This window comes from Thamnophis elegans, chromosome Z, assembly GCF_009769535.1.
Source record: "Thamnophis elegans isolate rThaEle1 chromosome Z, rThaEle1.pri, whole genome shotgun sequence".
Taxonomy (NCBI): domain Eukaryota; kingdom Metazoa; phylum Chordata; class Lepidosauria; order Squamata; family Colubridae; genus Thamnophis; species Thamnophis elegans.
The window spans coordinates 121,557,283-121,581,446 of record NC_045558.1 but is presented as its reverse complement, the minus strand read 5'-3'; the positions used below and the strand labels follow the sequence as shown (position 1 = coordinate 121,581,446).

Below are 24,164 nucleotides of genomic sequence, written 5' to 3'. Positions count from 1 at the left end.
TAAAACTTTATTGTGAATCTATGCTTAATCTTGTAAAAACTTTCCAAGCTAGAGCAGCAGTGTTTGTAGCTGGATATAATGGCACAATTTCAACAGCAGAAAGAAACTTTAAGCCTGCAAAGATATTCTTTGAAATCCAGAAATTATCAAACACATTTGAGAGACAGAGAAGAAGTTGGAAGACTTAGAGCATCTAACAGTAAAATATGATGAAAAAGTTGGAGATGTTCATCAAGTGGAAAAAGTAGAGGTTAGAATCCTAAAAACTGAAGAGGAAAATGACCACAAAGAAATTAAATTTGCTGATATTTATGGTGATTGGTTTTTTTCTGGAAATGGAGGGAATGGACTACTGAAAGAGGAATTAAATGGAGGGGAACTCTACCCTAGATGGCAAGACATAGAAGAAGAAAAACAAAAGAATTTATGGATTTAAAGAGAGAAAATTTATTAGCAACATCATTGATAACACTACTGACAATTAAAGATAAGCTGATTAAGGAAACAGAAGAAGGGCATCGAAATTACATGAGAGATTTTATAAGTAAGGAGTTTTTAAGAGGAGTCCATACAAAGTTGATTAAGGAGATGATTAGAGGACTGACACCACAAATGGCAGAAGACCTGAGACTGTTTTGCTACTGGAAAGATACAGGTTGATAGATGGAAGTATATAATTTAAAACTAGTTAAACTTAGTGAAATTTAGTGACAATAGATATAGTTAAATAAATAATTGGTAATGATAATAATGTATATAACGTGTAGTGTTATGATAAGTAATAATTGGATATGAATATTGAATGGTACCCATGAAAGGAAGATTAGAAATCCTTTTGGATTATATATAAAGGTTAATAAAAAGGAACTAAGTTAGATTCAGTTAAGTTTTTATTAGGGGGATTATTAGGGGGAAAATGTTATGATACAGGGTATAGTCAAATAAAGGAGGGATAATGATAACATACATATATATATATATATATATATATATATATATATATATATGCATGCACATATACATATAAATATACATACATACATACATACACACATACATACATACATATATAGATATAGATATATAGATATAGATATAGATATGTTGTGACTCAGCAGCAGTCATATATATTATGTAGGGTACAACATAACTGGAAACTGGATGTAAATTGTAAACAGTGATTTGGAAAGGAGGATTAGAAAATTTTGTTACTAAGTATTATGGATGTTTAACTAGAATGGGACATAAGGATTCAGTGATATTGGAGGATTTTAGAAATAGTAAATGAAATGCCAGTATGTAGTTATGTATTAAATCTTGGTATATTTTATGATGAAGGACATTTAAACAATTATAGTCAAATGAAAATGGAGGTATGATGATGGTAACATGTATAAATATCTGAGTTAAAATACTTGAGTTAATATGAATTATGCTTGATGACTGTGGAAGAGATGCACGAAAGCCTTTTGTAACCAACTGATACACATTCTACAGTATGTAAAGAAGGAAGATTTTATGTGTTGTGTTTGTTTTGAAAATTAAAAATAAAAAAATATTTTAAAAAAGCAGATTGAAAAGATAAGCCCTACCCACTCTGATGATGTAACTGACTCCCCCCCCCCCACAAACAAACAAACAAGGTAAAAGCCGATTTCCCTCCTGCCGTGTCCTCTCCTTTGAAATCTTTCACAGGCTCTTTTTTTTTCAAATTCTTTTCACAATCTGAGTTGGAGAAGATGGCTAGAACATTAAAAGACAAGAAAATGCAGGCCAGGGTTAGGCCTAATCCTAGCCCTACTAGAATCACCTTTTGACAATAGATGACTGGTTAAACACGTTAAAAATCTAGAGGCTGTATCTGTATAGCTTAAATTTGGGGACAGGTTGTGACATTCAACTTGCTTGTTTCGTTTATGATTCAGTATATTCGGCAAATTCAATACATAGATTAATTCAGAATGAGCTTAACTGTTTGGGGGAAGGCAGCTTTCATGTTTTCTTAATGCCAGGAAAATAGTACAGGTGGTCCTCAATTTACGACCACAATGGGGGCCAGAATTTCAGTGCTAAGCATGGTAGTTGTTAAGTGAGTCAAACTGAATTTTAGGACCCTTTTTGGCCACAATTGTTAAATCATTGTAGTTGTGTAGTTATGGAATGATTCATGCAGTTGTTAAGCAAATCCAGTTCTCTCCATTGACTTTGTTTATTGGAAGCCATTTGGAAAAGTTGCAAATTATGATTTCATGACCCAGGCCACTGCAATGATTATAAATACATGCCATTTAATCAAGCGCCTGAATTTTGACTATGAGACTGTGGAAATGCTGTGACAGTTGAAGTACAGACTGGTCATAAGTCATTTTTTCTTAGTAATATTGTAACTTGAATGGTTGCTAAATAAATAGTTAAGTCAAGGACTACCTTTACTACTACTACTACTACTACTACTACTACTACTACTACTACTAATAATAATAATAATAATAATAATAATAATACTGCAAAGAAGCTGATGAAACTTGATCACATACTCAGCTGCTGTAAAAAAATCGCACAGACTGATTATAAATTGCGGCACAATTCAGTAGCACAAATGATCCATTGGAATTTGTGCAAAAATTATAATATTAAAACAGCAACAAACTGGTGGGAACATCAGCCTGAAAAAGTCACCGAAAATCAGATGGTCAAGATCTTGTGGTATTTCCGTATACAAACGGACAAAATACTGGCACATAATACACCAGACATCACACTGGTTGGGAAAAATAAGGTCACAATCATAGACATCGCAATACCAGGTGATAGCAGGGTCGCCGAGAAGGAACATTAAAAAATCGCAAAATACTAGGACTTAAAAATTGAAATTCAACGACTATGGCACAAACCAGCAGTGGTAATTCCAGTGGTAATTGGCACACTGGGTGCTATTCCAAAAGCACTGGAATTACATTTAAAACAGTTAAAAATTGACAAAATCACCATCAGTCAAATGCAAAAAGCCGCACTGCTTGGATCTGCATGCATATTACGAAAATACGTTACGACGTCCTAGGCCCCTGGGTGGGGCCCGACTAGTAACCAATGCCAAATCCGGCGAAACAACTGGCCGCTCTGATACAATTGTATAATAATAATAATACCAAATAGTAATAGTAAACAATAATAATAAAGAAATTGTGTGTTGTCCCGATTGTAATTGGAGCCCTTGGAGCAATAGCTAAAGGGCTACCTCGCTATCTGGAAATTCTAAATCTATCAGACTTGAACATTCTGAGTCTACGAAAAACCACCCTACTTGGAACAGCTTATATCCTCCGACATTACCTTAACAGTTCCTAGATCCTTAGTTAGGACTCGAGCTTTTGAGCTACCAATCAGCCCCAAAGGCTGTGTATCTCACCAAAGATTAACCACATAACAATACTCATTGTCATCAGGTCACTTGGTACCATCTCCAAGAATTGTATAAAGGTCATCAAGAAATCACAGCTTCCTGCAATAACACCAGCGGAACTGCAAAAAACTGCGCTATTTGGAATATCGTACATCTTAGGAAGATACTTGGTTGATACTTAAGATACTGGCAGCAGCCCGTATCAACCATTAGCACCAGTCAAAGGTATTTGTGTTGCGTTTTTGAATATTCGGTTGACAGAGTTTCATGTTTAATGAATAAAAGAGATAATCATCATCATCATCAGTCACACCCTCTTTTCCATGCCAAAATGAAAGTATATAATAATCATAATAATCCCATTGTCATCGGGGCACTTTGTACCATATCCAATAATTTTATAAAACTCATCAAGAAATCACAGCTTCCTGCAATAGCACCAGCAGAACTGCAAAAAACTGCGCTACTCGGAACATCGTATGTTGTAAGAAGGTATTTGGTTGATACCTAAGATGCTGGCAGCAACCTGAATCAACCATTAGCACCAGTCAATGGTATTTGTGATGCATTTTTGAATGTTCAGTTATATGTTGTTGTTGATGATGATGAGGTTATCCATTCAGCTTCCTGCAACAACACCAGCAGAACTGCAAAATACTGTGCTACTAGGAACATCATATATTTTAAGAAGATACTTGGTTGATACCTAGGACGCTGGCAGCAACCCACATCAACCATTAGCACCAGTCAATGGTATTTGCGACACATCTATAAATGTTCACTTGACTGAGTTTCATGTTTAATGAATAAAAGAAATAATTATAATAATACAAACTCTCAGGTCTTTATTACTGTAATTAGCATAGTCTATTTTTAAGATGGTGGGCTTCCTCTATAAACAGACACTCATGTACAAGTCGTCTTGTGGCTTGACCACTACAACATGTTCTATATGGGGTTGCCCTTGAAGTTCTACAATGCAGTGGTGCAAATGGTGATGGGCAAGCCTCGGTGTGCCCATCTACAATAGCCTTTTGTGAAGCCTTCAACCTGGGTGACATTTTGAGGCCATCACCTGACCGAGGTAGCAACACATGGAGGGCTAAAAACAGGTGCTTTTTAGTGTTTTGTGGGAAGCTCAGTTTTGCAGCTGGTACCATTTTCTGGAACTGATGTGGTCCTGCTTATCAGGGAGGGACAGAAATATTTGAAGCAGAGCTTCACGCTGCAATAAATACAGAAGTAAAATGGAACACCATGGGGTTTTCACGTAGCTAGTTAGAAAGTCTCTGGGCTCTGAAAGGCTCTTCTTCAAACAGGAAAAAGAAAAGATCTTCACAGTTTGAAACTGTCCAAATGAAATCTGTACACAATTCTTCTTAAGAGGTAGTCATTTCCCCTTTCATCTTGCATGTCTGTACAGTATTCTGTGCAAATAAAGCAGCAATTCTGTGCCATCATCAGGTTGAAGGATGCTAATGAAAGGCGGGGGGGGGGGGAGGAAGAGAGGAAGTGAGAAAAAGTATGACAAGCAGAGGTGGTGAGCTTTCTGTGTGCTGGCCCTTTAAGAGATAGCCCTCCCAGCGCTGTTCCTGGGCGATGGCTTTTAAAAAGCCTGAGCGCTCTATTCCTAATGCATTGTGTGGCACATCAGCTACGGAAGGTGCAGGTGAGTGCACAGGATGTGTGTGCGTGTGTGTAACCAAAAGGATTGGAGTGTGTCTCTGTGTTGTGAATGGGGCTCTTGCTGACAGAGCTATGGGTTGCAAGGAGAATCTTGCGCTGTTGATTTTATCTTGGCTTTAGAACTTCGATGGGCAAAGCACAGAGCCCTGTGTGGCAGGGAGCATACTACTGTATTAGAATTCAGACAGCAGAAGCCCTTCCTCTCCAATTTAATTGGCACTTTGTCTTATTTAGAATTGGGAAGGCATTTTCTTTTCCACCCACATCAGCCAGCAGCCTTGGAAGTGGAATGCCGTTTCATCATTCCATTTAGATGTCATACTCAAGAGAGTAGCTTTCTCCCTCCTGATGCCCAGCTCTCCTTGCTGGGAATGATGGGGGTTATAGTCCAGCACGTGGAACTCCTCATAGAATGGTGGAATAAAGCCTGGGGTTTGGCCAGAGAGATCTGCAGTCATTTTCCCCAATGGTGAAGCCAACTAGCTAGTCTTTTTAGAAATGTTTATTCCTCAAACGGTTTTCTTCTTGGAGAATGATATAAATTATCCCATACGCAATAGGCTCAGCTCCATTGAAGAAAATGTGTGGGTTTAAGGGTTGCATCTGTGTTAATTTATTTATAATTCTGAGATCCAGTGGAGCTAATTTGTGAATAAACGACCGGGCTGCATACTCATCTTCTGGGATCTTTGGGGTGGTTGGCCTGCATAAGACTTGAACGCAGCACTTTACTCAGATTTACTGTATTCTGAAGAGCTCTCCTATTCTGTGGGAAGCTTTTGGGCCTTGGAGAGTCTACCCAGGCTGGGGTGTGTGGTTTCCACAATGATCTTCTGCAGCTGCATGACCTTAGAAGCTGCAGCTTTAATCAGATCTTCTTGATCCCAGTTGGTTCTTCTGCTTGGGGTTGGTGCTGGGCCGAGACGGAGAGGCCTTAGCGTGGTTGGCAGGTGGTGAAATGGGGCTCAGGGCCATCATCGATTCACGTGGACACATGGTTTCAAGAAGGAAGTGGTGCTGCTGGTGGGGGTGGTTGCATGCTCCTAGTGATGACTGTAGGATGTTAACAATGTGCTGTTTTGCAGGAAACATGAGCCGCAAAGTTGTGAGGTCCAGCAAGTTCCGGCATGTCTACGGGCAACCGGTGAAGGCTGACCAATGCTATGATGACATCCGTGTTTCTCAAATGACCTGGGATGGGAACTTTTGCTCTGTCAACCCCCAATTCCTAGCCATCGTCGTGGAGGCCAGTGGTGGAGGAGCCTTCCTGGTCCTGCCATTGTCCAAGGTGACCTCCCCCACCTTCTTAAACAACCCCCCCCTTGCTTTGAGACCTCTTTCAAAGCTTTTCTGGTTTATCCCAGGCCTTCTTCTCAGCAGCGCTCAAGGCAGTGTCTTGCCAAGGGATCCCATAGAAAACTGCAAATCTAACTTCTGCCTTCTCGCCCTTCCTCTGCTTTTTTTTGTGGTTTTTCTGGGGACTTGCACAGTGTGCAAGAAGGGGGAAGGGATTGGTGGAACTGCTGATTTTTTTTTACCTTAAATGGTTAGGACCTGTTACGGAAATAAGATGAGAAAAAAAAAGAAAAAAAAACGAAGAAGAGGAAGTGGCTTTGGTGGCAGCAGGAGGAAAAAGAACCAACATCGGTTGGCAATAATTAAAGTTCTCCTCTGTGCTTTCTCGTGGCGATTCTAGCTTCACACTAAACTCCATTTCTTCAATTGTTGATCCCCAAACTCAGCAATCCTGGTTCTCATCCCTGTGGTCCAACCCATTCAAAAATGAAAGCTTGCAAGTTAGTTCCTCAAGGTCTCCCATCCTCTGTCAATCTGAACTTTATATTTGGTAGCAGAGGATTGGCTTCCTCTCCTGCCTTCTGCAACGTGTAACTTCTCTTCCCCACAGCCAAGTTGTATGTTTTAAGCGTCTCCTTGGGAGGCCGCAGTAGCTACATGAAATTTCCTTCAAATTTGTTGACTACCGTTGTTATGAGTTACTCTAGCCGTTACATTTTTTACCCCTTTCATAACCAAAGTTTAGATGTAGGTCAAGAGAGTTGGTTGCTTTTCCAGACTTCTTTGGCAAGGATCTTGTGCTTGCCCCTAGGATATATCTCATGACTTCAGCATGACATGGAGAAGATTCAGAGACAGCAAGCAATAAACAGTGTGGGAAAGGAGGGGAGGACATAGGAGACTCACAGCATGTAAACCAGGCTGGTGGCCATAAGATCTCTATTCTTTTCCCATTTGGATAAGTAGCAGTAGATTCAAACCACTGGCCTAATGTTTTTCCTGGATTTCAGGTTGTGAATTCCAGCCTGGTCAGCTTTTGCTTCTTGGAGGCAATGGATGGGAAGGTCATGGAAGGAGAGGGAATGGGGGAATGAAAATCTTAAAATTAAAATTGTGGAAATTGCTGAAAGGATAGCAAATGGTTGCAAAGTTTCTCATCTGTTGCCTCAGGTGTTTTAAGGGCTTTGCCAACCATTTAAAATAAGTAGAAGCAAACTTTTAAAAAAAGTTTTAAAAAAAACAGCAGTGAGTCCTGTTTCCAATTCTCTTAACAGAACATCTTCACAAGTGAAAAGTTGTGATTTGCTATGAAAATGATTCAGCATGTTAAGTGTCCTATAAACTGAATAGATTAAAAATAGGGACAACAGTAATGTCTGTGGATCCAGCTACGGTTAAAGGCACAGAAACGGCGCCTTGGTGAAAATTTGGCAACTCTATTGTTATTTTCCCTGAATGCAGAAGGATGTTGGGATTCTGGGAAGGGGGTGGGTTAGATGGCGCTGTGGAAACAGAGATCTATAAACACGTGCCTGCGAGAGAGCTAATTAAAGAAGAAAAATGGGGTGGGCGGGAAAAAAATTAAGAAAGAGATGGAAGGATCTTGGCAGATATAACTGGAAGTAAAAAAGGAGGGTGCAAAAAATCCAGATGCCTAGTATGCTAAAAGTTTGATCTTGCAATTAGTCTGCTGCATGATTTTTCTGTTTTAAACTTTTAACGTTTGATGATAATTTATCTTCCTGTTAATATATTGTTGGGCAGCAACATGGCTGGGCCTCTGTCTTGTTCCCTCCTTGCTAAGGATCTCCCTCTAGCCCTGAGCCTCTTTGTTTCTCTACCATTTCCCCACCCTCTCCAAATCCAAGTGGGATAACTCAATACTGACCTTAAGTAAAGCTAAGGTAAAGATTTCCCCTCCAGTTGTGACCGACTCTAGGGAGTGGTCCTCATCTCTTGTTTCAGAGCCGAAGAAGCCTGCATTCTCCAAAGATGCTTCCATGGTCATATGGCTGGCATGACTATACACTGAGGCTCATGAAATGTTGTTATCTTCCCACTGGTGGAACCTATTTATCTAGTTGCATTTGCATGCTTTCGAATTACTAGGTGGGCAAGAGCAGGGTTGAGAACAGGAGCTCACCTTGTCATGTGGTGCTTGGGTCCTAATCTGCCAAATTTCCGGTTGACGAATCCAGAGTCTTAACTGCTAAGCTACTATATACTCGATCCATGCTGACTTTAGCACCCTCAAATTCTGAAGACAGACCTATTTCAGAGTGATTGACCTGAGTAATGCCTTTAGCTATGTTTTGTTTTATAAACCAGAGCTTGTGGTTTTGTGTGAAGCTACATTTTCTATCTCTCATCTGCTGGTAGAGGCAGTAAGGATTAAGGAGATCGGGACAGGATGATGCTGGTCAACTTGTACTTGTGATAGGCCTTAAAACTCTGAAGGCATTCTTCCAATTCTGGATGTTTATGGGGGAAATGAATGTGGCCAGCCTATTGTCTGCTCTACACTGATTCACCTACACTGATTCAATGAGCCCAGGAATAATTGGATCTCCTGGTTCTCACCATATGGCTTTTATGGGCCATGTTCTCAAAGTAAAATGTCTTATTTATGGAATACAGAAAACAGCACAAACACTGGAAAGTAAGAGTTGCCATTTGAAATAAACTTCTGATGCATCAGAACTAACATTCTCTCTATCTTCCTATTTTTGCAGACTGGTCGCCTGGATAAGGCCCACCCTGTGGTCTCAGGGCATACAGCGCCTGTGTTAGATGTAGAGTGGTGTCCCCACAATGACCATATTATTGCCAGCGCATCCGAGGACTGCAGTGTTATGGTAAGCGGTCAAATTAATAAAAGGAAGAAGGAAAGGGAAGGGACTGGGTTCAGGGCACCAGTGAACAGTTTGCCCAGACACCACAAAGTCAGAGGCACTTTATGTTCCTGAGGACATCACTAGTCACAACCTTGCCTTGTTGCTTACAAGAACATCGTTTAACAATTCTTGCTGGAATTGTTTTCTCTCTCTCAAAAAAAAAATCAGGAGTATCCTTATTTATCTTCAAAATAAGGATATTCAATATATTATGCTCCATATAATTATCACAGCCAGAATCTCATTTGCCCAAAATTGGAAACAAAAAACCATTCCCTCAAGTACAGAGATCATAAAAATGGTGCTAGAATGCGCAGAAATGGACAAACTAACAATGTAACTGAGAGATAGAGACAGAGTACTATAAGACATGGAATAGGTGCAGTGGTGGGTTCAAAAATAGTTTGAACCTACTCCGTGGGTGTGGCCTCCTTTGTGGGCATGGCTTGCCACCCATGTGACCAGATGGCAGTGGCTTGCTGCCCATGTGACCGGATATGAAGATGCCGATGACACTTGTCAGAACCACCTTAAATTATGCACTGGCATGCATAAGAATATGATGTAAACTTTTTTAAAAGGCATCTTTAGTTTGCGTTAAAACAACTTCAACACATGTAATGTTCTGATTGCACCACAAACGTAGTAGTCGTCCTTACCTTTCACAGAGGCACCGAGTTTTATAAATATGAGCATGATAGTGTAGAATAATCATATCCAAGGATCAGAGGTGGGTTTCAAAAAATTTTGGAACCTCTTCTGTAGGTGTGGCCTGCTTTCTGGGTCCACTGGTGGAATCTCTTCTAACCAGTTCGGTAGATTTGACGAACCGGTTCTACCGAATAGGTGCGAACTGGTAGGAACCCACCTCTGAATAGGTGATATAATTGGCTTGAAAAGAGTTGTAAAATCAATGCATAATGATTACATAGAAAATATAATAAAAAGATAAGGTATATATTCACAAAGCAATAGAGATGTAAATATTATATAGAATATAATACAGAAGTGACAAGCTGAACGTCCCATTCTGGAAGATAAAGAGGAGTTTGAGAGGGCAAAGAGCAATGAATTGTGGGAGGAAATGAATGACATATATAGACAAGGACGCTTAAAGAAGTATCAAATGGAGGGAAACTTTATCCGAATGGGGAATTTGGATAGCACAGCAAGATTATCTGGGGATTCTTTACCAAGTAATACGCATCACAGTTTGCCTCCTATGCTCCAGAGTCACATGCATGCGATCTGTTCTCAGCAACATTTCAAGGCATCGAACTAGATCACCTCCAAAATATTAAATATATGCCCACTCTTGTCTGGGTCACCTTTAGGACTTGATCACACAGGCAGGCAGGTAGGCAGACGTGAGACAACATAATCTTTCTGGCAAAGTAGGGGGTGTCTTGTCTTTCCAGTCCTCTGACAATCTTCTTTACTTCTTGTCTTGTGTGTGTTTTTAGGTCTGGTCAGTGCCTGAAGGTGGCCTTACAAGATCTTTGAATGAACCTCTGGTGACTCTCGAAGGCCACTCTAAGAGGGTGGGGATTGTGACATGGCACCCAACAGCCCAGAACCTTCTGCTGAGTGCAGGTAAGGAAAATCAGACGCCCAAAGATGGGCCCAGGGCAACAACTGCAATCCGCCACCTTCCCATTCACGAGTCTTGTCCTCATCCCATTCTGCTACAGGCTGCGACAATGTGGTGAAAGTCTGGGACGTGAGTGTTGGACAAGCGGCCATTTCCTTGGATGAGTTGCACCCGGATGTCATCTACAGTGCAGCTTGGAACCAGGACGGCTCTTTGCTCTGCACAGCCTGCCGGGATAAGCACGTGCGGCTTTTCGACCCCCGGGCAGGGGGCAACGCTGCAAATGTAGGAAAAACTTTCAGGCTCTGGAAAGTCTAAAACTGGCAGGTCCAGGATATAAATTAGATCAATATAATTGTCTGTAGTTAGCAGATTTGTCTGGTCCCCAAAACGGAGTGTCTGCTGTTCTTCTAATGTTGTTTACCTTTGGCCACTTTGGTTAATAGGTATTGAAGATCAACAATGTGGAGAGCAAAGTTTCTAGTCGGCGATGAATTAATTCAGTGATTTATATTTCAAAGTAAACAGTCAGAAGGTTGCAGAAACGTTGCCATCACTTATTCCTTGATTTTTGTACCTTCAAATTCACAAGCATGCTACTTTGACAATGCTTCCTTGCTGGCATTTATCCCTAGCCTTTTGGTCTTCATTTAACTAAAGCATTCATGAGAAAATCTCAGAACCTCTGTAGAGAAAAAGAGAGAGGCAGCACCATAACAAACGAGGGAGAACAGGCTGGGTAATCGCAGAAAGCTTGTTGACTGATGCAAAATCTGAAAATTCAATGAGGCAGAGATTGACTTTGGAATGGTTTATGTGAAAGCCTTAATAGAAGCAATCTGTACAGCTGGACCTTGATTTACCACATTTGCAAATTGCGTTTGCTAAGCAATGCAACCATTAAGCAAGTCATCACATGACTGGATCCATTTTTGCTACCATTTTTATCATGATTGTTAGGCAACTTGTGGTCATTAAGCAAATCATATGGTCTTTAAGTGAATCCTACTTCCCCAAATGACTTTGCTTTTCAGAAGCGGATTGGGAAGATTGCAAATTGCAATCATAGGTTAGTGAGACAGTACAAGCAAGGTAAATGCAAGCTAGTTGCCAAGCCCCAGATTGCAATCCCATGATTGCATAGGATCGGGTACAATGGTTATAACTTTGGGGATGAGTCATGTCATTTTCCCCATGGCCATCATAATTTGAAACTGTCATTAAACAGTTGTAAGTCGAGAACAACTGTACCACAATAGGTTTTTTTATTTCTTACATTCCTTGGTAAATTATTGTAGTCCTTGACTTACAATTTACGTGGCTAAGATAGTTGTTAAATGAGTTTTATCACATTTCCTTGCCACAGTTGTTAAGTGAATCACTAAAGTCATTAACTTAATACCAATAGTCCTCAACGTATTACCACAATTAAGCCCAACATTTATGTTGGTAAGTGAGAAATTTGTTAAGTGAGTTTGCCACATTTTACTATTTCTCTTACCACAGTTGTTAAGTGAATCACTGTGGTTGTTAAATTAGTAAGATGGTTGTAAAGTGAATTTGGTTTCCCTCTTTGATTTGACTTGTCAAAAGGCCGTCAAAGATGATAACATGAATCTGGGACACTGCAACTGTCATAAATGTAAGTCACTTATCAAGCATCTGAATGTAAATCATGTCACCATGGGGATGCTATAATAGTCATAAATGTGAAAAATGGTCATAAGTCCCTTTTTGCAGTGCTGTTGTAACTTTGAACGGTCACTAGATGCACTTTTGTAAGTTGAGGACTACCTATAACATAGTTATTAAGTAAATCTGGCTTCTCCATTGACATTGCTTGTCACAAGGTCACAAAACATGATCACATGACCCCAGGACACTGCAACCATAAATAAATATGAACCTTGCCAAATATCCAAAATTTGATCATGTGACCATGAGAATGCCACAACAGTTGTAAATGTAAAAAACAGGGATAACTCCCCTTTTTCAATGCTGTTGTAACTTTGAACAGTCTCTAAAAGAATAATTGCAAGTTGAGGATCACATGTATTTCTTGTTACTTGCATGCCTGCTTTTAAAGGCCATTTCTACTAGTGGGCATCCTCATGTCTTCCAGATTGATTCATCATGGAGAAATGTTTCCTTTTGTTCAGACAGCATTCCCCTCCCCACTCAGTATTGATTTGGGCAAATGAGATATTTTGTGCTGGGAGAGAAGGCTGGAAAATGACCCAACGAAATGGGATGGTTTCTCACTGTCAAGAAGTGGGCGAGACCTGGTCATTCAGGTATGGTCAACCTTCCCTCTGTTCTTGCAAGTCTCATTTTGTCTTATTTTCTCACCCTCAGGAATTGCCCCGTGCCCACGAGGGGTCTCGCCCTGTTCGGGCCACGACTGTGAAGGATGGGAAGCTTTTTACAACAGGTTTCAGCCGCATGAGTGAGCGACAGGTGGCCCTGTGGGATCTGGTGAGCAGAGAGAGTGGAGGATACCTTTACAGGTGTCAAGATTTGAATGGTGGAGGCCACCATTCACGTGATTTGAAATGTGGGCAGCCCTCACCATTCAAATAAGGCCAGTGAGGAAAAATGAGGGCATGGATATTGCCTAAGCTTTGTGTTGAAGGACAAGGTTGCAGGAAAGCCCGTTTCAACATCAAAATCCTCTTCCTTGTACATATTGTAATTCTTTTACAACGAACAATTTCTTAAAGAATGCAAACTAGACCCAAGGACGTTGCAAGAGGAAATTCACTCTACTGGTGTAGGGATCTTCTGTATTTTGTATAGGATTTTGAATGCTTAGAGCTAAAGGTAAAGGTTCCCCTCACACATATGTACTACTTCCTGACTCAAGGGGACGGTGATCATCTCAATTTCAAAGCCAAAGAGCCAGTGCTGTCCAAAGACATCTCTGTGGTCATGTGGCCGGCATGACTAAATGACGAAGGCTCACGAAACACTGTTACCTTCCCACCAAAGTGGTTCCTATTTTTCTACTTGCGTTTTTACCTGCTTTTGAATTGCTAGGTTGCTGGGACAAGTAACAGTTGCAGAAGCTGGGGCAAGTGACAGGAGCTCACTACGTTACGGGGCACTAGGGATTCGAACCGCCAAACTGCCGACCTTTCTGATCGACAAGCTCAGCTTCTCAGCCATTGAGCCACCGCCTCCCTTTTGAATGCTTAACATGCTTCATTTACTATCAAAGTCTTTAACAACAACCCTGTAAAGCAGGTCAGTTATGATGCCCTGTGATTGATGGAGGGGCAGGCTGAAATTCTGCCCAGAGAATAAGAGGTTCTTGCTCAGGTGTCTAAATGTTCTTTTTTGGGGTGTGTGTGTGTGTACCTTTATGTCAGTCTTGAATCCTAGTGACTGCCTAGACAAGTCCCTCAGTTTCCTTGGCAAGATTTTTTCAAAGTAGTTTGCCCTTCCTTCCTTCTTAGAGCTGAGAGTGAACAACTGGCCCAGGGTCAACCATCTGGCTTCATGCCCAAGCTGGGACTAGAACTCACGATCTCTCAGTTTCTAGCCGTGCCTTAAAACCACTACACCACACTGGCTCTTTCCGTTGTTCTTTAGATCACAGAAACCCACAAGTATGTTTTGTAAGAACTTTATGCTTTTTCTGTGAGTAGAACGACCAACGAATGAGAATATTTGTAGTTCAGGTATGCAATGAGGTGTCCTTGGTACTCTCTGAGCTTGCTTGTTTTCTTGCAGACGTTTCATTAGTTTCAAGTAGAACTGCAGCTAAACTGTAAGCGTCAGTGAGGAACTGGGAAGGAAATGGGGAAGGAGTGCAGGAGTGGATGAGATGAGGCCACAGAGCCCGGACATAGGAAAGAAGCAAGCAAATGTTCTAAGGAGATTTTGTCTTAATTAACTCGGTGTAACTCTGGCTAAGAATTTACTCTGAATTTTCAGGACTTTTATTCCAGACTAACACTACAAATGTCTTTCTAAAATCCTTCCTTCTTTCCTACTTTCCTTCCTTCCTTCCCTCTTTCTTTCTTTCTTTCTTTCTTTCTTTCTTTCTTTCTTTCTTTCTTTCTTTCTTATTTATTTATTTATTTATTTATTTATTTATTTTCTTCTCTGTCTCTCCCTCCCTCTTTTTCTTTCTTCCCTCTAATAGAGAAATCCTGAGGAACCATTGACACTTCAGGAACTAGATACAAGCAGTGGTGTTCTCTTGCCTTACTATGACCCAGACACCAACGTGGTTTACCTGACTGGCAAGGTGAGTCCTGGGTGCAGGGGAAAGACTGGCAGTGCCAAATGTAGAAGGAATATTTTGGATGAGCTCAGCAGGGGTTCACATGAGAAGTCCTTTAATCAGAAGGAATTCAAAAACCTCAACATCCACTGCAGGGTGACAGCAGTATCCGGTACTTCGAGCTGACTGGCGAAGCGCCCTACGTGCACTATTTATCCATGTTTACTTCCAAGGAGTCACAGCGAGGAGGGGGATGGATGCCCAAACGAGGGCTGGATGTCAGCAAGTGCGAAATTGCCAGGTAGAGAATGTGTGTTTTTCTCCCCTGCTTCCAGAAAGAGGTTCACAGGGATGTAATTAGGGATGGGCTGCTATAGGTTAACCCGGGTTCTGGAGAACCCGTAGCTAAATGTTATGGCCGGTTTGGAGAACATCCAAGTTCCACCCCTGGCTGGCCCCCCACAACCTCTCCCCTCCCTACCCAGGAGTCTCCATGCGGCCCGTTTTGGATGCGAGGTAATTGCAGGGCCCACGCAGAAGCTCAGGGAGGGGGAAAACAGCCCCCCAGAAAGATACAGAAGGCTGGGAACAGGCCCATTTTTGGCCTCTGGAGGACCTCCAGAGCCTGGGGGAAGCAGTTTTTGCCCTCCCAGAGGCTCAAAGAAACCCTCCGGAGCCTGGGGAAGGCAAAAACCTGGCCCCCGCTTTGGTACAGGAGGCCGACTAGGCCACGCCCACCCAGCAACTGGGCAGAGAACCTATTGCTGAAATTTTGGAAGCCCACCCCTGAATGTAACTAGTTTCCTCCACCTATTTATCCCCCCCCCCCCCAACATTGGTATTAGGTGAAGATGACAACTAGCAACGGTACAGAATCTCTGCACGTTTCCTCCCTAAATAGAAAACTGACACTTTCTTACATCCTGTTGCAATCCATTACTCAAATTCCTTGGGCCAAGGGAAAATAATGCCTAGGACCTTTTTTTTTTTCTTAGATGAGACTCTTCCAAAGATTTTCTTTCTCCTTCCTTGAATAGTTTTTTTTATTCCTTCTAGATTTTACAAGCTACACGAGAGGAAATGTGAGCCCATTGCTATGACGGTGCCCCGGAAGGTAAGAGTGGACCGACCCTTTACGATCGGTAGGAAAAGACATTGGGAGAACAACTGAAAAATAAGTTCATAGCGAAGGGCTGGTTCCTCTTTGAGCCTAAGGAACCATCTTCCTAGGAAGCTACATTAGCACCATTCATCCGCTTAGGTGGGTGTCATCTGCTTCAGGGTTGCCGAGGTTGTGTTTCTTGTGGATAATTTTGTGGGGAATTGCATACCGGCAGGAACCAACCTCCTCCTTTTCTCTTCTTTCCCTGTCCAGCAGCTTGCCAAGAGGATGAACTGATTGCTTTTTAAATTAGGCTGAGGGCCACAGGTTGGTCAGTGCTGATCTGTAGCTCTCCAAAGTTTCAGGTAGAAGCATTACCTGTGTGCGAAGCATGCGCTTTGCTAGAGAAGTTGTCCCTTATCATGACTTGCTCTGCTTTGGCTTCTTCCTTGCAATTAAATCTCTGCTGGAGAGGAATAATTTCGCTGCCTCAATTGTCTGGATCGTTTTTCGGTCTGGGCACAGTAAAGAGTACAGGTAGCCCCAGGGGTGGGTTTTAACCGGTTCGCGGCGGTCCCCGCGAACCGGTTGGTCGGCGAACCTGGAAGTAAGTAACTTCCGGGAACGGCGAAGGGCGCACCCACCCGCCCGCGTTCCTTACCCGGTTTTGACAAGTTCTGTGCTTCCACGCATGCGCAGGACGCATACAGCGCCTGTGCGATCCTCCAGGAGCAGCTGGAGCATCGCACAGACGCTAGTACGCATGCGAACCGGTTGGAACGGGGCGAGAAACCCACCCCTGGGTAGCCCTCAACTTGTTTTACAAAGGTTGTAAAATTAGGCAAGGTCATATGATGACCGTCACGACTTACAACCAAAATTATGGACTCAATTATGGTCATCTGTTATGTTGGTGATAAAGCAGTTTGCTGTGTGACTATGCCTTATTTTACTTCTCTCTTTTTTTTTGCAGAAATCCTTATTGTGGCAGTCATTAATTGGTGGTTGTTGAGAACCCATTGTTTGCTACAGAGCATTTTTTGCAAGAAACCGGGAGTAAATGCTGGTTTCCACCAAAAACATTGTAACAGGAGCCAATCTGGGTCGGTCACCAGGAGCAGAGGTTTCGTTTCCTGAGCTTTCAGATTCGTGTTGGAGTCTATCTTCAGGGAACTTCTCTCTAGCCTCCAGCACGAGTCTGAAAGCTTGGAAGACGAAACTTCTGCTCCCGGTGACCGACCCAGATTGGATCCTGCAACATTATCCAGGGACATATACATTTGCCTTTGTTCGAAAAAAATTGCAAATCATGGTCATGTGACCAGAGGCTATTGCAAACTGCTGTAAATGTGGGCCAGCGGCCCAAATGTTGTCACATGATGGGGGTGGGGAGGATATTAGAACTTTGCATTTGGATAATGCACGACTTTTTCAGGTCTATTGTAATATTGAATGGTTGCTAAGCGACAGGTTGTAAGTCAAGGACTACCTGTATAGAATTACCTGGCCTCAACATAATTATGGCAGAAGGAAGGATTTCTTGGGCATCTAGGCAAACAAAGCTGGGAAATTTAATAAGACAGCAGTAAGGCTGACAACTGGGGGAGAGAATTCCTTGATTTACTTGGAAGAGTGCAACAGAACGGGTTCACAGGTCATGCCAAGTAGTGGCTTTGTTAAAGAGGGTTGGTTGAGCAAATGAGAATGGCTGGGTGCACACTTAAGAAATCAGTTTACAAAACAGAACTGCTAGTTCATACAATATGCTAAGCTCAAACTCAGCAAACATATAATTCATGGTATATCCCAATGTTGGCGAACCTTTTTGGCACCAAGTACCAAAATGGGAGCGCACAGGGTGGGGGACACACACACACACACACACACACACACACACACACACACACAGAAGTTAAGATCCTTGGCACATAAGCACGGGAGCACCAGAAACCAGAAGAGCAGTTCCCCGGTGTGCATGCATGTGCCAGGAAGCTAAGCTTCCAGTTTCTGGTGCGCGCATGCATGTAGGTCACCTGGTCTTCCAGTTTCTGGCATGCATGCCCGTACAAAGACCTGCTGTGCGCATATATGCCAGGGAGCTGCTCTTCTGGTTTCTGGCACGTCCACATGCGCAAAGACCAGCACATGTACACATTGGAACTCAGGAGAACGGCGACAGCTGGCATGCTTGGAGATAAGGCTCTGCGTGCCAATTCTGGCACGCATGCCATAGGATCGCCATCACGGGTATATGGTTTTGTGTGAATCCAGCCATTGCAGTAAAAGGAGCCTTATGAAGCCTATATATTCTTGATTTAGCAATTTTGTAGTCATAAGGTGGGGAATGGATCACCACTCAAATTTTTCCCAACCCGATACATTCCAAATATGTTGCATTTCAGGTCCAATAACCTTCTAGGCAGCCTGTTTATTAGTTCATAGTTGGTAAAGAAGACTTCTTGTTTCTGGGACAATATAGTGCTTGGCAGCCTCTGCTACCATCTAATCTATCACTGGATCTTTTGGGTTGAATGTGCTTTTGTGTGCTTTCCTCCTGCTTTCGATCTAGTGGCATTTTTTTTTAAATAGCTAAGTGTACCAATTCACCAAGAGAGCTCATCTGTTCCAAAATTTTGAGTCTTGATTCAACACATACAACTTTTATCCCGGAATAAAAGTTGCAAAGCCACCTTCTCAATTTCTTGAGATAGCTGTAGCCATTTGCCCACTGAACAAGCAGCTTTCCTTTCTGTATCTTCACAATCTTCTAAGCAATTGTTTAATTATCTGTCAGGCTGGATTTGGCTCCTGGTGGCTGTACAGGTAGTTCTCAATTTAAAACAGTTTGTTTAGTAATTGTTCGAAGTTACAACAGAACTGAAAAAAGTGACCTGTGGCCATTTTTCACACCTAGGATTGTTGCAGCAAAGCCACCCACCCTGGTCATGTGATCAAAATTCAGAGGCTTTGCAATTGATTCATATTTATGATGGCTGCAGTATCCTGGGATCATGTGATCTCTATGCAAAGTCAGTGGGGAAGCCATCCTCACTTAACAACTGTGTTACTAACTTAACAACTGCAGCAATTCACTTAACAACTGTGACAAGAAAGGTCGTAAAATGGGGAGGAAAGACTCATGTTCTGCTTAGCAATAGAAATATTTGGCTCATAAGTTGAGGACTACCTGGACCAAAGCTTGCCCTGAATAGAATGCTTACATTTGGGGTGTGTGGTGAGAGGCTGAACTTCTGTCTTTAAATCTGGATGGAAGAGGCTCTTCCTGGCTGTAGTGCTGAGCCTGTGTTTTTGTATGGTTTCTGCAGTCAGACCTGTTCCAAGAGGACCTGTATCCTGACACAGCTGGTCCAGATCCTGCCTTGACCTCAGAGGAGTGGCTAGCAGGCAAGAACGCAAGCCCAATCCTCATTTCCCTCAAGGATGGCTACATTCCCCAGAAGAGCCGAGAGTTCAAAGTCAACCAGACTCTCCTGCAGGGGCCCAAAAGAAGTCAACTTCCACACGAAAGGACACAGCAAGGGGTAAGGAGGAGAAAACCCAGAGGTCTAGATTAGGTCTTCTGGGCTATTTGGTCCAGGATTTGCTTTGACAAGCCATTGACCTTCATGGTCCTCATCTTCTGGAAGACCACCCAATGTTCTGTACACCTTTGTGGATGGAGGGGAGGGGTGTCTATAACTCTGAGAGAAGTATCTGCCTTTTGTGGTCCTTCAAGGCTTTGGGGAGATATACCTGATGACCTGACATTACTGGAACAGCCCAGCTTTTTAGCCTTTGCCCCTTAAAGTCTTATAAATGGGAGAATCTGGGCCAATTTCAAGGATTTTGAAAAGATCCCTGTTCTCTACTATTGGTAGGGATATCGTGATGTTCTAGTTAGGCATCCTGAAATCATATTTTTAAAAGTGATGATATGCCGGAATGAAGATTTGCATAGGGTTAGTGGGGAAATTTTAGAACAATGCCAAGTAAATGCTTGGAGTCGAAATTGTAAACGAAGGGAGTCACAGCAAGTACTTTTTCTAAATAAGATCTGCTCTTTAAGTCTATCAGTAATCATAATAAAATTAATTACATAATGTGTCCTTTAGGGCCCAACTTTAGAACAGTTCTCAGAGGACCTGAAACGACTGCAAATTTCTGTGTCGGAACAGGAGCGACGCATCTTGGAGCTGGAAAGGATTGTGAAGGAATAGTTTCTCCCTCTCTGCCTGGTCTGGTACTTCATGAGCCAGAATCAGAGGTGGTATTCAGCCGGTTCGGACCGGTTTGGCTGAACCGGTAGCAGAAATTTTAACTGGTTTGTCGACCCGGCAAATACCACATCTGGTTGGCCCCACCCCCACCCGTCTGGTCACCGGTCGCCCTGCCCGCCTGCCCACCCACTGCTTGCCCCGCCTGCCCCCTCACCCCACCCGCTTGCCACTCACCCCATCCAGTCACTCCTGTGTGTGGGTCCTCGCTTGCGCATGCGCAGTCTCTGCTCTAAGTTGCCTGCCTAAGCTGCTTCCCACGTGGTGCGTGCCTGCTGTGTCCCAACTGAGTGGTCCTGATCTGCCTCCTCCTGCCTACAGGTAAGCCTGCGAGTCGCCGTAGCCCTCCTGTCCCCGGAGCTTGTCACACCCCTCTGTCCCCAGGCTTCCCCGAAGCCTCTGCCTGCTCGCTTTGCCCGGGTAATGCGCCATTCCCTGCCTCTGGCCTTGCTGCAGAGATTATGCCTGCTCACCACTCACCTTGGCCGGGTCAGGGAACGCCTCATTCCCTGGCTCCAGCGTTGCCCTGGGTCTCTGCCCACAGGCTGCCCGCATGCCCTCCGCTTTGCTCATCTTCCGTTCTGAAGGACCACCTCCAGAAGCCTCCAGCTGCCAGTAGTTTTCGGCTGTCTTCTGAGCTGTTCTGCTGCGACGCCATCTGTCTGGCATAGCAGGCTGTTCTCCTGGCAGGGTCTGGCTGTAAGTGGCACTGGCAGGCAATGGGGTGCATGTGCATGGCCAGCGCGAAGAACAGGGCGGTGATGGTGGGGCTTCATTTCACGCCTTTTTTTTTTTTTGGCCAGTAGTTTTTGGCACAAAAAGCCTGCAGCTGCTGCTGTCAGCTCAGTTCCAGCTGGCAAAGAGACAGCGGCTGGAGGCTTCTTGTGCCACAAACTACAGGCCGAAAAAAAGGCCTGAAGGCCATCACTGCCGTCGCTGCCCTGTTCTTTGCGTCAGCTGCGCATGTGCACCGCATTGTCTGCCGTTGCCTCTCATGGCCAGACCAGGCAGAGAACGGCCTGCTGTGCTGGAGGGACGGTGCTGCAGCGGAGCCGCTTGGAAGTCAGCCGCCGCAGTCTGTTAAGGTACTTCAAGATGGAGGGATGGGGGGACTATAAAGGGACAGGCTGCAGGAGCTGCCTTCCGAGCAGCTCTGCTGCGAAGGGAGGCAGAAAAGTTTGGCCAAGTCTTCTCCTCCTTCTCGGGCATACACACAGAGCGTACACACATCTCGTAGCGCAGTCCCTGCAAGTCCCTCCAGTGCCGTGATATATGTGGCTGTTTGCCTTGTGTGTATGAGGCCGAGGAGAGAAGCAGCCAGACTGAATGCTCAGCAGAAGTCAGGTTGAACGCTAGGAGACTTGGCCGAACTTTTCTGTGGCTGTGGCTTGGTGGTGGTGGTGGTCATGTGACTGAGTGGGCATGGCCAACAATGTCACTCACAGCAAGATGCCGCCCCATGAACCCCCACCAAGCCACGCCCACAGAACTGGTAGTGAAAAAAATTGAATACCACCACTGGTCACAATGGACTTTTTTTCACTGGCCTTTTAAAGTCCCTTTAATATATTTTTTTTAATGGGTGGATCCTCAGGGCATTATTAAGATTCATCCACCCTAATCTCAGGGCAGAAACTCAGTTTGTCTATTCCAGAGCCCTTTTTCTGAGTTAACAGATTCCACCTGCAAATATACGAAATATACATCTTTGCTTAGCCTTGGTGAAGGCATTCAGGATGATAGCTCATCTATTTACAACCTGTAGGCTTGTATCAACCAGGCCTTCAATTCTGGATCTTTGCTTTCTGGTTCCTGCTCTGCTTTTCTCCTTAGAAAACAAATTGTCTTCCTTTGGATTTTTTTAAAAAAATGCTGCATATCCCCTTACTTAATATTTTGCTTTTGAGGGCATGGTTGGGGGTGGTTCTCTTGTTTTAATAGGGCTAAAATATTTAACTGATTGATTAAGCATTTGGATCGACAGGTATGCATTTTAATTGGTTGGTCAGTCACTAAGGTGTGAAAAATGGTCATGTCACCTTTTAGCAAATTGACCTGCAAAGAATTTAACACAATCTAATCCAGCATTTTGTTCATGCCAAATGGAAAGAAAGGAAGGAAGCAGTTCTCCTCCCCATGCCTGATACTGAAAGGCTCCCTAAGCCTAACAGAGCTATTAAAATCCTGTCCCATTTGATTACTTTGTCTTCCATGGAATGGTCTACCCATCTTCAGATCTCTTTCTTTTTTCACCCATGCATTCGCCAATGATTTCTGGCCAATCCTTTAAATGTAATCGAATTAATTAACTAATTAACCCAGGACCCTATTAATCTAGATCACCCTTCTCTTGATTAAGTATGGGGGGCCAATTTGAATAGTTGATCAATGGTCAGTAGTGGCTTTTTCCCCTCTAAAATGAAATAAGAGTTAGGAGCAGAGTTTTCATCTCCCACAAAACTTTTTAACATTGGGAGGATTTTTTCCAGGTAACCATGGTTTATTAAAAAACGTAAAGCTTTGGTGACTGTAGCTCACTTTGTAAGATGTATAGATTGTTAGACTGATTTAAATTGGAGGGAGATAGAGGAAGAAGGGTAGAAAAATCATGTTGGTTATGCAGATACAGGTGATAATGAGAGGCTACAAGTACCCTATCAGTTGACAATTCTAATGTTAAAAATCTATTGCTGAGACCTGAGATTGCCTGAATGCTTTAGAATTTCTCATTAAATAGTGCTGATAAAAATCCTGGTATTTTTTGTTTTAAATATATTTTGAGATCTCTCATGGTGTCTTGACAGGCCAAATCCTTGATATTACTTTGTCCTTATTTTGAGTTCTGATGTTAGTGCCTATTAAGCTTATGCCTGTTAATAAAATTTATTGGTTGGAAAACCTGTTACCAGACTCCTGGTTTTTGCCACCACAGAATAATGCAGTTCTCCTCCTACAAAGGACATTTTAAGAAACGGAGAGCAGGGACAGATACTTCTCAACAAGAATTGGTTATGCTGTGTTTTTGGATCAGAATAAACAATATATTTTTGATGCATCATTTGATCCCCACTGGTAGCCAACATTCAGATCAGCAAGACTCAACACCAAACTATCAGGCCGAAAATACAGATAAGTCTTCACCTAACAACCCTATTTAAGATGGAAAGCAACTCCGCCCCTAAGTGAAATGCCACTGCCTTCCAACTAGAAAATCAGTTTCACACCTTCCATTTTTATTTGCCTTCTAACCACCCAACTTTTTGAAATGCCTGCTGTCTTGCATGTGTTGAAAGCAATGCAACGACACTGGGAGCCAGTGGACACATTTATACTCTCTTGAGATCTCTTCCTCTCCAGTCTCTCTGCTATGTCAACGTTAGGGATGGGTGGGGAAAGCAAGCAATTTCTGTAGGCAATCTCCCTTGTCTGATCTTCCCATCCCCAATCTCCCCAATATTTCACCCTCAGCAGAGAAAATCGGAGAAGGATTTCAAGAAAACAAACTGCTTTTCTAAACATCAAGAATATTGTGATTGCATCAACAGTGGGAAAACGTCAGCCTCTGCTTCGCTATTTGCTTTCGGCTGCCACTGAAACGGGGAGGGGGGGCTTGGTATTTGGGAGGGGAAGTTTTAGTACAGGAGAGATTGTAAAAAGGGAGTTTTGTTCTGTCTACTGCGCATGCTGGAG

General features: G+C 43.0%; 1 protein-coding gene across 1 annotated transcript; it reads left to right on the top strand.

Annotated features, from left to right (window-relative positions):
• The first annotated feature begins 4,993 nt into the window (after window positions 1-4,993).
• Window positions 4,994-23,379, top strand: CORO1A (coronin 1A). Its single transcript, XM_032236656.1, has 11 exons — window positions 4,994-5,072; window positions 6,175-6,377; window positions 9,118-9,240; window positions 10,743-10,872; window positions 10,971-11,155; window positions 13,226-13,345; window positions 15,018-15,122; window positions 15,254-15,399; window positions 16,155-16,212; window positions 19,527-19,742; window positions 20,313-23,379. The coding sequence occupies exons 1-11, from the start codon at window positions 5,003-5,005 to the stop codon at window positions 20,415-20,417; spliced, it is 1,461 nt and encodes a 486-aa protein (XP_032092547.1). The 5' UTR covers window positions 4,994-5,002; the 3' UTR covers window positions 20,418-23,379.
• The last annotated feature ends 785 nt before the right edge of the window (window positions 23,380-24,164 follow it).

What these genes read in the sequence shown, in the direction of transcription:
- CORO1A (XM_032236656.1), top strand. Translation starts at nt 5,003, where the DNA reads ATGGCTTTTAAAAAGCCTGAGCGCTCTATTCCTAATGCATTGTGTGGC. An exon ending in CCGAGGACTGCAGTGTTATG is followed by an intron (nt 9,241 to 10,742) that starts GTAAGCGGTCAA and finishes GTGTGTTTTTAG; the next exon opens with GTCTGGTCAGTGCCTGAAGG. An exon ending in AGGTGGCCCTGTGGGATCTG is followed by an intron (nt 13,346 to 15,017) that starts GTGAGCAGAGAG and finishes TCCCTCTAATAG; the next exon opens with AGAAATCCTGAGGAACCATT.